This window comes from Silurus aristotelis (assembly GCF_946808225.1).
Source record: "Silurus aristotelis genome assembly, chromosome: 10".
Lineage (NCBI taxonomy): Eukaryota > Metazoa > Chordata > Actinopteri > Siluriformes > Siluridae > Silurus > Silurus aristotelis.
Genome location: NC_139583.1, coordinates 19,564,103 through 19,582,036, shown reverse-complemented (window position 1 = coordinate 19,582,036; position 17,934 = coordinate 19,564,103). Strand labels below are relative to the sequence as shown.

General features: G+C 36.2%; 1 protein-coding gene across 1 annotated transcript in view; it reads left to right on the top strand.

The window, feature by feature from the left end:
* Positions 1–17,934, top strand: part of nectin1b (nectin cell adhesion molecule 1b) — a 137,880-nt gene that overhangs the window by 65,968 nt on the left and 53,978 nt on the right. Inside the window, exon 6 of the mRNA XM_083552691.1 lies at positions 83–234. Within this exon, the coding sequence (XP_083408817.1) occupies positions 83–234 (152 nt within the window). The remainder of the gene's footprint in view (positions 1–82; positions 235–17,934) is intronic.

The following is a 17,934-nucleotide window of genomic DNA, read 5'->3' as shown; positions in this document are numbered from 1 at the left end:
CTAAGAGGCTCCCCGAAGAATCAAAACAAAACATTTCTAAACAAGCTGCAAACTTTACATCTGTGTCCCTTTTGACCAACAGATCGAATGGATCCTTGCCGAAAAATGTGGAAATCAGAAACAACACTCTGTTCTTCAGGGGGCCTGTGACAGAAGACTTCACCGGCATATACATATGTGATGCCACCAACAGCATCGGCACCCGGTCTGGACTGGTAGAGGTCAATGTGACAGGTATGTTAAGGCTGCTAAGAAATGGAGTTTGTGTAAGTTTAGGGAACAGAGGTGGGGGTGGAGGTGTAGGCCGGGGACAGAATTCTAGCTGCAATCTGGACTTGGGCAATCAGAACACGCATCTGGTAAAAAGTTTATTTGAAAGTCAAGCAGTCTGGCCTGAAAGTTACCTTAGAGTAATTTGTGTTGTATAAAATAACCAAATCTTTGTCTTGATCAAGTCCTAAGGCTAAAAAGACCGATTGAGTTATGCTGAGGATAATATATTGTAATACTATAATACTATTGTACTACAATTCAAAATGCTTCACAAATAATAATACTTAACAAACAAGCACTGGCACTGGTTTACCGTCAGCAAAGTGGAGGAGTGCCAGCGGATTGAGTGAATATGCAGAGTCAAATCATTGCTATGCTTATGCATGAAATACACACACACACACACACACACACACACACACACACACACACACACACACACACACACACACAGAACAAAGTGCTCATATAACATCACAGGGTTTCAAACTCACATTTCTCCTAGGTACTACTTTCCATGTGCAGGGAACATCTCCCCATCTTTCATCTTGTTGCTCACATGTTTGGAAATTCTTTTTTAAATCAGAAGAACATAAAACAAAGCCAAACAAATTTCTTGACCTTATTTATTTTTGTCCAAAATTCTATTTGAAGTCTTCAGATATATTACCATATTGATTATATTATTTAATTAAAGGTAGTATTTCCACTACATGTTTTTTCCAGAGTTGATCTTCCTAAAAAAAAATTTCTTTTTTTTTTTTCTTGAGCATATGGACATGAGTGCATGCTGAATGAGTGCATTGCTATCTTTCTCTTTCTTTCTTTCTGCATGATTCTCGGTATTGGGCTGTTTTCTCTATGCGTGCGTTCTCATTTTTCATTCTTGAAAATGCTATCTTTGCTTGCCATGCGAAAGTGATGACTATGTTTTCCTTGCATTGCATCTATGTATGTGTGTATGCAGGCTTTTGCCTTTCTGGTGATTCAAAGTAATATCTTAGCATGGGAATATGTGATGCTATATGTGACCTTTATGTGATATGGGTGATATTTGATCTGCTACACTGGATAATGCTCATTCATTGCTCTTCCAACATGATTACAGTGTTAATGGAGCTCAGAAAAATTGCCACTAATGTAATGGAAATTGGGGACATTATCTGTAAATGCTAAGTGCATTGAGTAGTTTTGCTCAACGAGAGGGAATTTTTGGCTCTTAATTTGTACAGTTCCTGCATGCAGCTGACGAATTAAGCAAATAGCTTTCATGGTTAATAATTTATGGGGTTATGAAAGTGCACGTGCTGAGAAAAACTGAACACAGATCATAACTACTCATTAGATGAGGGTAAGCTGGGGGGGTACACTGGGTATCTTAAGATTCATTCCCACAAAGTTTTTCCATTGTTCTTATGGCTTAAGTCTACCAGGCAGAACACATTTTTTTATTTCTTCTGTCCAGCCTTTGTTTCACAATGTCTATGGATCAGTTCACTTGGTTCGCATCTTGGGAATATATTGCCTGTCTCTGCCAGTATCTTCAACATCATGGATCACTCCCTTTGTTGAGAGGTCACTGAGTATTTTGTCTTCATCAATTAGATCCTGGGTAAAAGTAAGAGTCAGCTCCTACTGTAGCTGTGTTGTACTGATAAGCTTCTCAGCATCCAGATGTGATGCATTCAAATGTGATGCTCTCAATTATATGTGCGATATGGCCAAAGGTTTGTGGACACAAGACCAAACATGTTTTGAGCCCTTAGTTTCAGTAAAGATAAATTGTGTAGCTGCAGCTAATAGACACATCCTGTACAATTGTGTAATTTCTTCTTTGTGGAAAAGGTTTGGGGGAAGAACCTACAGGTGTCCACAAACCTTTATCCATATGGGGTATATTTTAAACAGTTTAATTCAAAAATATTTAGCATTTTTCACTGGAGGCTGTAATCCAGTGTTATCGCCCGTATTCACTGGTTTGGAAGTGGTGAACAAACCCTTTCCCGGGCTGAGACATGCTAGCTAGCTTCAGGGTTGGCCGACCTCCTCGCGATGTCTAGCTTTTCTTGAAAATTTATTTTTAAGTATGTCCGAGATCAAATCAATTTCTCTTTCTCCGTAGGCATAAAAAGGTCTAACTCAGATGTATTAATGTGTGCAGAGCTACACACGTGTTTTGCCAGTCGAACTTGGCTGTAACAGTTTCCCTTTGACCAACCAATCAGAGGACGGAAAAATGCTGACGCTATTTTGGGCCAGGTAGCTGACCCTGTGAGGTGAATATGAAATCTGTTAAAGAAACAGACTCGTTGCTAATATTCTCTATGGCCAAAGAGCCTGCAAAACAGACTTTGAAGGCCCTGGGCAGATTAGATTGACATGGCAGCACATAGAGGCTGAAATCTGATTGGACAAAAAATCTATCATCCACATACACGTACTGGAAGCAGTGCAGCCCATCTCGACACAATATTTTCCAACTGTGTCTGGCAAAAACATTCTAGAAGCATCTTTTTGTGCACAGCCTGTTTCACACAACCCCACCGATTTTTAGTTGGCTAGATCCGGGTCTGCATTGATCAGAATCTATCAAAATTGGTCCAAGGAAGGAACAGTGGTGAACCGGCGACAAGATCATGGGTGGCCAAGGCTCATTGATGCACATGGGGAGCGAAGGCTGACCCGTGTGGTCTGATCCAACAGGCGAGCTCAAATTGCTGAAAAAGTTAATGCTGTTAATGCTCGACGGGTCAGAACTGTTTTAGCAGCAAAAGCGGGACCAACACAATATTATGCAGGTGGCAATAAAGCTGTGCCTGATCGGTGTATATATATATATGCTGTCATTTCACATTTGAACATAGTTTTGACATGATTTATCTTGGTTTCATTTTCACAGCAACTCACAATAATCTGCAATTTTAACAAGGGTGTGTAATTTGATTTGTTAATATTAATTTTTCTGTATTGGCAATTTAACTGGCTTTTAGAGCATATGGACAAAAAAAAAAAAACCAGCAATAAAGGCTTTAATTTTCAATTTTCACTTTTTTAGGTTTAAGGATAGATCATATGTGTTACTTTATCCTCTCAACCGAATCTCACAATAAAAGCTCTCAATGTATTTGGATGTGATGCAGCATGTCCTCGGAATGTAGGGAGTAGCCTGGATATGCATCGCTTAACATTGGCTTTTATTTAAATGTGATAGAAAAGACAATGTTCTCAAGAAAGTGCTATGGAGCAAAATCAGCGTGAACTATATAAATATAAATATATAATCCTGGCAAATATGACAGGATTATATAATATATAATATATAATATAATATAATATGACAGGAAAAAAAACACCTGAAAACCTCTTTTAATTGAAAATATGCAGTGACACCCTTTGAATTTTCACACATTCTATTAGGCTTGACTCGTGTTAACATTTTACTCCTTATTTTTATATGATAAGGGGATGTTCCAGAGAGGACAAATTATTACAGATTATTAGAAAGCATTTACTTTTGGCTTCAACAACATATTTTAGCATCCAGTTTCCAATCCTAAACATCATAAACATGCTATATATAATGTTTGTTCTGAATAGAGATCAAGTTTTTATAGCTTTTATTAATTTTATTTGGATGTAGCTGCTGAAGTGCTAATTTACTAGCATTCGAAATGTTACTTTTCTAGAACATTTGGTTCTAGACCAGACCATAAAAATGGGAACACATTGACACTGATTCCAGATCCTTTTTATGGGGGAAAAGACTAAAATATTAGGCTTCTCCAGCCTTGGGCAAAGAAGAAGTTGTTCTGCACTCTGATCTACAGTGGTGTGAAAAAGTGTTTTCCCTCAATAATAAAAACCTTCATTTAAAAACTGCATGTTGTGTTCACTTGTGTTATCATTTAAATTAGTTTGATGATCTGAAACATTAAAGTGTGACAACATGCGAAGAAATAAGAAATCAGGACACTTTTTCACCAACACCTTTTCACACCACTGTTTATTCTGATTATAGTGATCCATTTAGTAATTAGTAAATACCAAATATACAGAGATTAACTGAATGTTAAGGGCTTTTAGAAACAGTGATGCATGCTTAATGACAGGACATATAATCTTTTTTTCATCTTTGTATGCTTTTTACACATTAAAATAGGTTTTTAATAAAATTTAATAGTAGGGAAGAATTTCTGCTAACTAGAGACTGATCGTCTTAATTAATACACTTTAGGATCAAATACATTGTCTTAGAGAATAGAAGCTATTACAATGCAGAGTGTGACTAGTTGTGACTCCTCATTCTTTTGATACACATACAACTATCTCTGGAGCATGTTTTACAGGAATGATGTAAGCTCATGGTGTCTCACTGTGGGTAACCCTTGAAGTGGATTTCTTCAACAGCAAGACCAAAAGCTGTAATTAAAGAAAAAAAGAGTCAGATATGTATGTATATGTTGGCTTTCTTGATACTCCACGTTCTTGTGGGAAGAGATCTACAGTCTTGTTTGCATCTTAGCAACAAAATACAAAGGATTTACTCAGATTCTCCCTCAAGTATATCTTTAATGCCATGAGAAACCTCCAGTGTATTGGTAGTCTTGCTGTTGGCAGTGCCGAAACAAGCCAGCTTGTATAGGCACTGCCAACAGTAATTATATCCTTTTAGTTTGCTATGGGTTTTGCTATGGGATAAATGCATGTCTGTTAGCAGACAAAAAAATGCAGTAAAGGCTTTAGCTTTACATAATATGACCCATGTTATTTCTTTTCCCCATAGGTATGATTGTATTACTTTTAGATAAATGCAAATGTAGCTCAAGATATAGACACACACACTGTGTATTACTGTTCTCTGCAGAGTGCTTCACACAGCCGGCAGTCGTGCTAGTGCGTGTTTGTGTATTTGGTGCTATTACCACTGCTATTAGAAAATGGGTTGATGTGTTGTGATTTAACGTGGCACAGGGGACATTGGCAACGAATCTGGCAATGAAGGGGGGCTGGGGGTCGAGGGGGGATGGGGGTTTCAGGGGCGTTTGAGAACGGCTGAGCTGCTTGCCTCTGGGAGGGCTGGCTAAGGTGGCAGACATCTGTTTACGCTTTCCCGAATGAGCAATTGCTCATTCCACCGTGTGTGGAAATGAAGTTAAGAGCGAGAGAGAGCAATAAAGAGAGAAACAGAAAGGAGAACGAGAAAATGTCAACCACAAGGCAAAAATAGGAAGAATAAAAGAAAACATCAGAAGTATAAATAAATAACAGAATTTGTGTAACTGAAAGAAATTTCTGAGTGAGTCTGTTATTGGAATTCTTTTGGGGTGATGGAATAAAATATAAACCAGAGTTTCCAAAGAGGAGGGAGAGAGAAAATGGATGGATCCAATGAGGAGAGAAGAAGGCATTGGGAATGTGGGCAAGAACGCAAAGGGAAACCTACTGAGGAAGTCTGAGGTCTCCAGAATAGGAACTGAATTTTATTTGCACACAAACACTGGCAATTTTAACATATTTGTTAATCCTGGTCGGTTTTCTATTATTTCAAATAGTCTCACAGTGTGGTAGTGGCAATAAAAAGTTATTGCCACACACCTACTGTGCAACTACTACTCTCAGTGGAGTTCTTTAAACAGAGCATGTTGGAGATTTAATATAAATATCCGTTTTAATTTGAATAAGCTTTAATTATTTGACAAACATTTGCAGAGCTTACACAATCTATAAACAGTGTTGAGCCAACTGTTATTTACTACTTTTATCAGTATGATTTTATATATATATATATATATATATATATATATATATATATATATATATATATATATATATATATATATATATATATATATATATATATATATATATATATGTGTGTGTGTGTGTATATATAAAATATATATATATTTATTTATACATACACAAAAAATGAAAGCAAACATTAAGAATAATTATATCACTTTAGGATTAGTAATTGCAAGAAATATACAGTATTCACATACTTTACACATTGACCACTACAGTTTGTCTTTTTTAATAGTCTTATTGGCAGAACTATTAATTACAGTCTGATCTTGATCAACATCCACAAAGATCCAAACTCCAAAGGTTTAATGTAAACATGATGCAAGATTATCTTATAGATTATAGCAGTGCTGCTTTGCTGTCTTATTCTGAATTGTGTGACGCATTAGACTGCACACAAACCAACACTGTCATGCCTATTGCATTATTCATGCCCCCTGCAGACCCACAGTCATAGCGTAAAACATTAAACTCTCTTTGTAAAAATGCACCTCCTGCATTATAAAAAGGTGCATGCCATCAGTTCTGAGCCTTGGAATGCAGCAGTATCCCATGAGGCTCAGTCGGGCAGCACCTGGGCAACATTTAGTAGAGTTTATGGAGTGTCAATCCAGGAAAGATTCTCTATGTAGGAAGTAGATTGTAGTAGTTCAGCAGTTTTCTCATATAAACTATTAGCTTTTCTCAGTCTCTTTCTCCACCTCCCTCATTCTCTCTGTTTTTCCCTTTCTCCACATTAAAGCCCTGTGTGTCTGTAGAGAAATGGAGGGTAAGATGGCCAAATTACTAGAGAAATAGAGTGACAGTGTGTTTTTGTTTTAAACTGGTGGAAAAAGCACTTGCTGCAAATTGAGCATTGCCATGAGAAAGACGGAGAGTACAAACTGCATTAATCTATTACAGCAATCCATCTCTCTCAGGGGAAGAATGAAATGGACAGATATAGGGTTTCCTTAAGAGTTTGGGATGGAGAATCTTTTCTAGATGTAAATTTTGCCGCAGCCCATGCCCCCTAGAGTGTGTTTAAGTAGGTCAGTCTATAACCCCAGAATCACTGTAGCATTAATGATTCACTCATCAGGATGCGAGGGAGAAAAATAATCTTCTCTCTCCTCCATTTTTTTTTCTCCTATCTCTTTCACCTTCATTTCTTATTTCCCTCAATTCTCTGCTCTCCATTCTTTTGTCTTCTGCATTACTCTTCTCTTCACTTCCTGAAAAACTAAACCCATATTTTATAGCACCCCCAGAAGAGATCTAATGGTTCCCAAGGTGAAGACACAAGTTCAGTTTACAGCCTGTTGTATGTCATGTGCACTTGATGTTGACTTCCTTAACACTTTCAATTATTTTCTTCAGGCAGACCACACTGACTTTCATAATGATTTCCCTTTACATTTATGGACTAAATGCTGTGGAGGTAGAAATGATTCCGGCATTTTTATTCAAACGTAAACGAAATAAGGAGTAAAAAAATTGGAGGAGAGTAAATTGGAAGAGGTTACTCCTCATCTTGAATGTTTGTGCACATTTCTGCTCCTCTTTAAACCCCCCCTTTTTTTCTTTCTCATCCTATCAAACTTAATTTTTTTTCCACGTATCCCATACAGCTAGGGTTAGGATTAATAGGACTACTATAAAAAGTATGTATGCATTAATGTCCAGATTTTTTATGTTACTCTGAAATGTGTGCTCTAAGTAGATCTATCTCTCTTCAAACCTGTGACAATAATCCACTACTTGCCATGGATATGACTGTAACATATTAAACTTGCTTTAAAAGACACTTCTTAAGTAGTAGTCGATAAAACTCTGCAAAGCATATAGATTTAGATTAATTAAATATCAAATAAATGGCAGTCACAGCCCTAGTTTATAATTATAAATTGGACAGTTTGAAATGACTAGGTTTTGTTTTGTAAAGGCACTACTACAATTACTACTTAATAAGATCACCACAGATCCTGAACAGATCCAACACATCTGTTTTAAATTTTATGTGTGGAAAAAAACACACATCCAAGTGCATTCATATTTGCTTTCCATTGCCTTTTTCAAATAAGTGTCAGTTTGCTTATCAACATAGAGAGGATAAAGTAATTTTCAATCTGCGAAAATCTAAAAACATTCAAACTAATGTCACCAGTCCTGAAGCATTTTTTCAATTTCTTGGTTTCAGTTTTCTGAAATACTTTTGCTAGGTCCACATCCAGTGGGACAGCCCCAGACATTGCTGATTTATGTTGTGCTAGTCAATGTTAAGCAGACTCATAGCATACAGTAAGCCAGTGGATTGCATCTCAAATTAACATTGGTATAATGTTTTGGTAGGCAGTTCAGTACCTGAATTACAAAACTGTTGTTCAGATGCTCAATAAACATACGGTAATATGAAGGCGTTTATTAGAGATATTCTAGCCAGTGCTGAAGCAGCTTTGTTTAAATCATATACAGAAACACCTGATTGAAATGTATTCTATGTGTGAGTTGATTCTGTTGTTGTTATCTAATTAGTACAATTGTGAGATTAGAAGTTGCTAGATAGAAGCTGCATGATATGTCCATGCAGTGGTTGCAGCTAAGGAATGGAAAAATAAAAAAAGATCTATCTATCTATCTATCTATCTATCTATCTATCTATCTATCTATCTATCTATCTATCTATCTATCTATCTATCTATCTATCTATCTATCTATCTATCTATCCATCTATCCATCCATCCATCCATCCATCCATCCATCCATCCATCCATCCATCCATCCATCCATCCATCTATCTATCTATCTATCTATCTATCTATCTATCTATCTATCTAGGGTACAATTGATTTAAATTGAAATTACTTTTTATTTTAAATGACCACCTATTAACCTAACAATGACCTGTTTAGCTCTCAACACTAAGGCAGGCTGATTATCGGCACATTCACAGACGCTTGCTGAATAGCTCTGTCTTTTGTTTTTGCAAACATTACTGAAGCAGCTGACAGGGAGCTTTTAGTCGAGTTTTATCTGCCTGCTGACAGGCAAGCCATATCTCTTCCCCCTCTTGTCCCTCTCCCACTTTCACCAACCATTGCCTTTGCAAAGATCAGCTCTTATACATGCTAAGCTCCCCCTACACTACAAATCAAAGCCAGCATTTTGCATTAAAATAATGAATCCGTGACATCATCAAAGCAATTAAGACCAGTACTGCATTTGAAGGAAGGGAAGAGTGTGACTTCCTGAAAACGGTTTAGAATTTCAAACATTCTTATTCCCCCTTTTATTTATGCTCAAGGCCAAATTTAAAGTGCAGAAATCCAGTATTTGAAATATGACAGCAGCCATAGAACATCTATGGGCTAGTCAAGGCAAGTTAGGAAGGCTGGATGGCATTTACACAGTTGCTTCAGCAAGTAAAAAAAAAAAAAAAAAAAAAAAAACAGGGAGCAAAATACAGCAAAATACATTTTTCAATGGAAGCCACTTTTGAGAACATTTCTGGAGTAAGTGATTTAATGCTAAGATTCATAAGTAGTTGGATTGAGTCATAGAGAAGGCTATGGGTTTTGGTTACAGATGTTTGCAAAGGAGCCAATATGAATTTGAGGGTTGGGATCCAAACAATTCTGGACTCAAACTAGAGAATTAAAAGAAAAAAAAAATGAAAATAATATGTAGAATTAAAACACCAAGTCTTAGCTTTATTCAGCTTGAAAGTACACCTATGCACAAAGTGCAGTCTATAAAGGCAAGGTGAACAAGGTTGTGTGAAAGAACACTTTCAGCCTGCGTGGAACTCTGACCTCAACTCCACTGAACAACTTTGAGATGAATGTACTGATCTGATATTCACACCAAGATATCAATGCTCATATGGTCTTTTGACTAAATTAGCACAAATCTCCATAGCCAATGTTTCAAAATCTTTTTAAAAGCCTCTCAGAAGAGTGGTTATAACAGCAAAGGGATCAATAACTTCATATTAATGCCCATGGTTATTTAGCATAAGCAAAATGTATACAGCATCGAGAAACTAGTGAGCTCTTTACAAATGTAAAACAAATGTATATTCTTTGTTCATACATGCGACACTGCCCCCTTGTGTTCATAGTGAAGTTATTATATACCTATATCCTCAAACAATATGTACACACATGGTCAAAATAATGATGTGGTTTAATACAGACACAGCTATTGATTACTGTGTGCTTTGTAGCTCTGAAAAGCCTCTTTTAAATATGTAGTTTCTTCACTGCTTTAACAGGCTCTATTAGACCTGAGTTGTGGCAGAAACCCCTGATCTTTTCCCTGCCTACATGATCATGAAAAATCCTACTGTTTCTTTTCATATCTATAAATTTTACATGTTTCTGGCTAGGGCATCCTTTTTCCCTCATTTAGCCATAAATTCAACACAAATACAAACAGATACACAGGAGAGATGAAAGTAATATTTCAAATGATAGTGATTTAAAAAAAAGTTTGCACATGCAAATGGATGGGTACAATTTGGCTTCTTTCCTTTCATTATCTCCTCCTCTCTTTCTCACTAGCCTTTTCAAAGCAGGGGTGACCTGTATTTGCTCTCTTAGTCATGGAGGTAATAAAGCCCCTTATTATTTCTAATCTCATTAGGGGCCAGATTAAACTAGTATCTGACCCTGGCCGGCAGTTATATATCCACACACACTCAATCCTAAAAGAAAGGAAAATAGGGGGAAGAGAGGGGCAGATGATCAACAGGTTCCTGCAATACTGAAATTTTGGAACAAACCCATGATTTTAGCCTGCAAATCCTTTTATTGGATTGTCTAAGTGTGTATTGTATTCACCTGTTATTCATTACAAATGTGTGGCTAATTTATAATTTTTGATACACTCTGTAAATAATTTAGACCATGTGTAAAGACACCCATGCCTGGATTCTCCAAGATGCAGATTTGAATACAGACTTAAATGAATGACACCACTGAATTTACTGCTCAAGCAATAATGAATTTTGTGTCAAAGTTCCCTCAGTCCATGCACATCAAACTCATTTAGGCTGTGATGATTAGGTGAATTTACATGTTCTTCCTGTTTAAAGGAAGCGTACCTGGTTATGGAAATTAATGTATTACTTGGCTGAATAAGTTTAGTTTAAAACCTGCACTTCCTCTTTGCTGTTTACTAATTAATTACACTCAATTGCTTCTTATTATTTCTTTTGTTTTTACAGTGTGTAATAAACAGTTTGTCATAAACATTGTGAAAATTCAAAAGACTGAATATAAAAATGCAAAAGCAGAGTGCTCGTACTTTTTGCAATGCGCATTTTTTTGTCCATGACTATCTGATAGAAGTAATTACAAAACCATTCCGTTAAAATCATAAGGTGTATGTTAATTTTGTTTTTAATATTGCTGTTAAAAATTTTAACTTAGCTTGCAAAAATGTATATATATATATAGGTTTAAAATGTGTGTGAATGACATGCTTGCATACGCTACACAAGCCTAAGTGTGCAATGACACAACTTTCTATGAAAGGAGTGTCCCTAGCATAACCAAATACAATTTCTGTTCACCCAAAGACTTGACAGAGACAGTGTTTCATACACTATATTTCCAAAAGTATTGGATCACCTGACTTTTCCTGCTATATGTGTTTCGTTTCCAAACTGTTACCACAAAACTGGAGACAGTCAATTGTTTAGGACATCTTTAGATGCACTATAAAAAATCTTTGCATTCACTTTCAATGCCCCTGTGGACAAAGTGAGCTACTGTAAGAATTGGTTTACATGCTTTAGAGAGGAAGATCTTGAGTGGCCTTCTATAGAGCTCTGATCTCATCCCTACTTAACACCTTTGAGAGAAATTGGAACGCTGACTGCACCCCAGGTCTCCTTACCTACATCAGTACCTGCCTTATGTAATACCCTTGTGGCTGATGAACACAAATATCCATAAGCACACTCTAAAATCTAGTTGAACATCTTCCCAGAATAGTGGAGAGGAAGTATAAGAGCAAATTTGGACTGAATGTGGAATGCAATGCTCAAAAATCACATACCATACTTATGACCAGGTGACCCGTTACTTTTGGAAAAATAGTGTATATGCAATAAATGCTATTACTTAAATAGAACAACTTTAAAATAAAGCTTTTCTAAAAACAGTGGCTACATCAAATCTTTGTTCCACTAACAATTATTTTGATAACACCTTGTGGATTATTTATTTAAACCACTAAAAGGGTGCTAGAATGTACCTACAAACTTATATTAAGTAACAGGCTTGTGCCCTTGCAGTTGTTCTTGTGTAGAGTATGCAACTGACCTAATATAGTCTGTATATTGAGTGCTATTCTAGTGCATGTGGTGATTAAAAGATATCATGGTGTGGGCTGAGAGGATGTGGTGGGGAAAAGGTGGTAGGGTTGGTGGTGGGGGCATAGACCCTTTATCGTTTTTACCCCCTTGGCTTACCCTTTCCCATGTCCCTTCCCTCAAAAAAGAGCACGTGCACTCCTTCCCACCTGAGCACTGACACACTTCCTTCCATTTGTCTTTTCCTACCCAGAACATCCCCAACGCGTGCATCCAGACCCCGACAATGACCAGACGCAATTCGGTTCCAGTGCTGCAATATTGGGTGGTGTGGGAGGCTTGGTTGTACTGATCATTGGTGCTGCTTTGCTCATCTTCTTCCTGCGGCGACGACAGCGCACCTTCAAAGGCGACTACAACACCAAAAAGCAAGTCTTTGGTAATGGCTACAGTAAGGCGGGCTCTGTGCCTCCACATCCTAATGTGCCCAAGAACCTGCAGTACCCAGATGACTCAGATGATGAGAAGAAGGCCACTCAGATTGGGGTGCCACCGGGCTTTGAGGGCACAGAACATGATTTCGATGGTAACTCTGAAGACCTAAAGAGACCCTATTTCACTGTGGATGAAGGTGAGAGCCATGATTACGACGAGAGGACTCTAGCTTTCCAATATGAGCCCGAATCTGAGATTGCTGACGACATGGTATCCCAAACTGATGGCTCTGTCATTTCAAAGAAAGAGTGGTATGTCTAGGGTAACAACTAAATAATAAAATAGCATTTATCCGCTCTCACCTGCATTCTACCACACCCCTTCATCTCCATCACTAGAAGCCTTCTATCCATCCTGATGTTCATCCCATCCCTCACTACTCCAAAACAGCCACCTCTGCCCCATCACAGCACATTTAATTGAACGCGAACATTGAAAAAAATGCTTGCAGCGTTGACAAATCAACAACACTATTTCCACATGTTAAGGGTTTAACCTCGTACAGCAGTGAAAAGAGTGACATGCCAATCGCCATTGACTCCTAAAGCTGTACAGGCTAGTTGCTTGAAACTTTTAAGCTGCATTATGGTTTATATAATTTGTCTAATTTTTTTGATGTTGCTATCAATGTATTAACTGTATTAAAAAGCAACTTTGTAATGAATGAGTTCTCATTCTTGTGAAAGCATACACTGGATGTATTATATTTTGAAATTTTGATTTAACTTCAGTACATTTGTTTTTCATATATGTTTTTTTTTTTTTGTAATTCCCTCTTTATATGGTGATGGTTTTCTGAAAATGGTGCGGTTATATATAGGTAGATAGTGAGACATGTGTTAAGTTGCTTCAGACCTTAAATGATGTTTTATTTTAAAGAAGAAAGCACATGAATTTCCAAAGACGTGCATGGCAGTTTAAATATGAATTCAAAGCCTTGGTTTTGGGTAGCATGGCTTGGCATAAAAACTTGTGCCTTACTCAGGCAGATAGGCACAGATAGATACAATGGTGATTAACTTGCTTCTCACCTCAAGTCTCCTGAGAGGGCTTTTACAAAGGAGTGTGATAACATGCTTTTTTTTCCCCCATTACTTTTTTTCTGTTCACATTATTGGAAATAATTGTAATACTTTGTTAATATACATTTTACTGTTACAGTAGAAGATATAAATGTACAATGGACCTTTAACATCAGGCTTTTAAGTATCAGGTTTTTTGTCTTGTTTTTGGTGGTTCTGTGGTGACATGGGGTAATTTGTAGACATGGAATGTTTGACACTGTACATATTAATATTAGGGCTTAATATGTCATGGTAAAATTTCGTGAAAAAATGCATTTGTACAATTGTACTCCATAATTAGACATGATGACTTATTTCTGATCATTTAGGGGGCCACAGTGACTTGGAACATGAAAGTTTGATGGTTCGTGTCAAAACGAACTTACTAGCACATGAACTTAAATCGTGTGCTTAAAACTTGTCCATCTTTTCTAATTTGTCATTTTTTTTAATTTAGGATTACAGCAAACAAGGCAATGCCAAAATATACTGACGCTACAGACTGATATAAACTTGCAGCGCAAGATACTTCTTGATGATCTAAACCATTGACTGTGTTTTGCAGTGTGTTGTTTTTTTTAACCACTTTTCATACAAATACAGAGAACTATTGTTGGTAAAATATCAAATAAAATCTGCAAGAAAAAAATATCATGAGAAACAAGTAATCATGCATCAAAACTAGCTAGCTGAAAAGATGCATATGGGTCTTATTTTAAAGTCATTTTATTTTCTTCTACAGGTGTGTATAGGTGTGTGCATGCACTTGTTTTTAATTTTTTTATGTCTTCAGCATAAGATACTTTATCTAATATTCTCTTTTGTTCAATTTGTTGAATATGACAGAAGAATGCATTCCAGTGTGATGGGACATTGGGTTTTTTGGATAGTCCTGTATGTTGGTGTATTTTTGTTTTCTGAAAGAAAAAGCTTTTTATAGTCACCGAAAATAAGTCTAAATCATGTCAATGAAATACCCACTACTTCCACGACTTTTCTCTCTGGCTTAAATCACATTGAGGAAAATTAACAATCTATTATACTGGCATTTTTGTAAGCAATTGAAACCATAAATAATTGCCACTTACTGGAAAACTCCACATTACTAATTGGGGTTACTTTGGGAGGTAATGCCTAATTGTTTGTTAGTTGTTTTCTTTTTAAATAATAAATGGTGAAGAATAGCTTACTACTTAATAAGTGGACCATATTATTCCTGTAAGATAATATTCTGTAATAGTGGTAAGAAATCTGGCCCTAATGAAACATTTGTGCATATTTGTTTCCACCAACTTCCAGGATAGTCTATTCAGAAAAGAATGTTTACTCATGCAGTACAGTGTAAAGGGGAATATTTTGTTGTGTTTTCTTTTAGGTCAAGTGTTATTTGCAGTGGATTTTCAAATTATGTAATTATTAATAAGCCACCTTTGGGAAAAACTGGAAAACAGGAATAATCCCAGCAGTGCATAATAAGATTCATACTACTTTACTTCATAACATTAACTACAATGTTTCACCATAGCACAAGCATGCCTAAAGGATTAAAAAAATATGTATTTATATTTGTTTCTTTTTTCAAGATTAGCAAAAGGTAGAGATGTGCAGATCACATTTCTGCCTACTCCCACATACAAACAGACCAATCACATCTGCTCCCTCAGACATTTTATCCCTTCAACTAAAGTATTTTGCAACAAAATAAAAAAAGTAACTTAAACCGTGGTGATCCTGAATAAGACGAAGCAGATACTGAACATAATTAAATAAATTAATAACTAATGGAAGCCAAATGTGCATCAGACATGGTACATTTAAGTGTGAATACTGTGTAACATCCAGTATGCTCCATGTGAAGCAAATTACCATCCATGACCTTCTATCCATTTAACTTATCTGGCCAACCTCATGAGAGTAACAACCACCTGCTCCTACAAATTTCGGGGGGTCTTGTAGGATGCCATCTCAAGCACCCCGCAAACAAAAAATATTTACATACATTTATTTAAATAAGGTTCTTAACAGTCATTGATCTTGTTTTTGAAATAGCTTTTATGTTCTACAACTCATCCATGCCCACCCCAAGGCCTAATTTTCCATTGTAAATACAATATATTACATTTGTGGAGAAAAAGTTAAATATGAACACCTCTCATGAAACCTTGTCATGAATCTTTTCAACACAATTGAAAGAAAGCAAGATATGACTCATACTTAGTGAATACGTTTAAGTTGTTGTGGGAATTCTAATTATTTTAATATTAATGGGATTGATGTAAAAATATTCACAAATAAATATATAACATTTTGTAAGTAACTGCCAAAAAAATTACAAAAAGAGGTTCTAATCCCCATGCAGTCATGTGAATGTATGTATGTTTGCTGAGGTTGATTATTGTTCACTTGTTGACCCAGTGAAGTAACCTGTATTTGCTTCAAAATATTAAATGATTTTATTGTTGAATGATATTTTGTCCCAAATTTCTGACTGTGTGACTAAACCATTTCTGCTGCATGCAGCATACAATTTCATAATCATAAATATTTACTCTCACACATCTTAAAAATGTCCCTTTTTTATATAAAGAAATAAGTCTAAGAAATGTACGAAAAGCAATTCTTGTTTATTACTGCAGAAGTTGAAAACAATACAGCAATATTATCAGCCTGGTAAATTTTTAGCACAGCAAGAATTTAGTGTGTATTTTTTAGATTGTGCCATGTGAATAAAAAGTACTCATTACTTGCTTGAGTTAGACAGTAGAGTGGGAAGATACCTTGTTTTGGAAACATACTGTGAATTAAATTATTCCCATGAGTCATTCTGGGGGCTTTCCCACCCTATGCACCTTCACACATTAAATGTCATTCCACTAATAACAGTTTTCTTCGTCAAAACATTTCAAACAAAACAAATAAAGCTTGTACAATGAAACTACAGTTTCAGCAACAACAGATACATTCTCTCTAGAGTTATGTCTACATTTAGATACAGCTAATTTTTTTTTATGTAGAAACTATAGGGGCACTTATTGTTCTTAATCTGTGTATAATAAACATGCGTTGGAATGGTTACAGGCTATTTCTCAAAAAGAACCCCCCCCCCCATTAATTAACCCTCAAATTCCTCACTAGACATGTTCCTTTATAGAACCTCTCACTGTCCTTTAACAGAAATGACTCTTTGTATCCATGCCAGCTATTGAACACATTTTTAGCTCTAAAAAGTCTAGATGGTATAGATTGTGCATTTACCTCATATAAGACCATGCTGATATTGAGTTTAGCAGGTCACAAGCTAATTTCACTGTATCCTAACAAGATTGTAAACAATATGAGTGGGACTGTTGTAAAAAGCCAGCTGGTGCATATGAGTGATTTTACACTTTGGAAATATCGTGTAATTGTATGAGGTCAGTAAAGGCTGCTGAAATGTGAATTAGTGATTAGTAATTTTTTGTGTCAATCATATGCCACAGAAAAACCTATTCATAAACATACTTTTTACTGTTTATATCAGAGAAATTATGTGATTTTTTTTACTGTTCATGGCAGTCATCAAAAGGATACAACAGCCAAGCAGATCTTTGGTTTGATACACCAATTAAAAAACATCTCAATATGTCACAATACAGCCAAAAAGGTAAGTCCCTGCTTGTATACCAGTACCATCTGTAGCTGCAGTTTTAAAAAAGATGAAAAAAATGAAAAGAGCAGCAGGGAAAGAATAAACAGGTTCTTTGCCACATTGCAAATGCCATAGCCAGAAGCCTGGTATAAACACATTGTACCACCTGTGGTTAGTATCTGACAGTTCTTTGATGCAGGGGGACCTTAGTAACCTTCTTCTGTCTATGCATTGACTGCATATTTTTGAGGGTGTATTCTCAAGGTGTCTTTTTAGAGAGTTAACTTAAAGACCCTGTAAAACAAGTGTAACGTCAACCACAGAAAAGGTCTCATAATAACAGTGGCAGTAATCTTGTTTCAATTACAGAA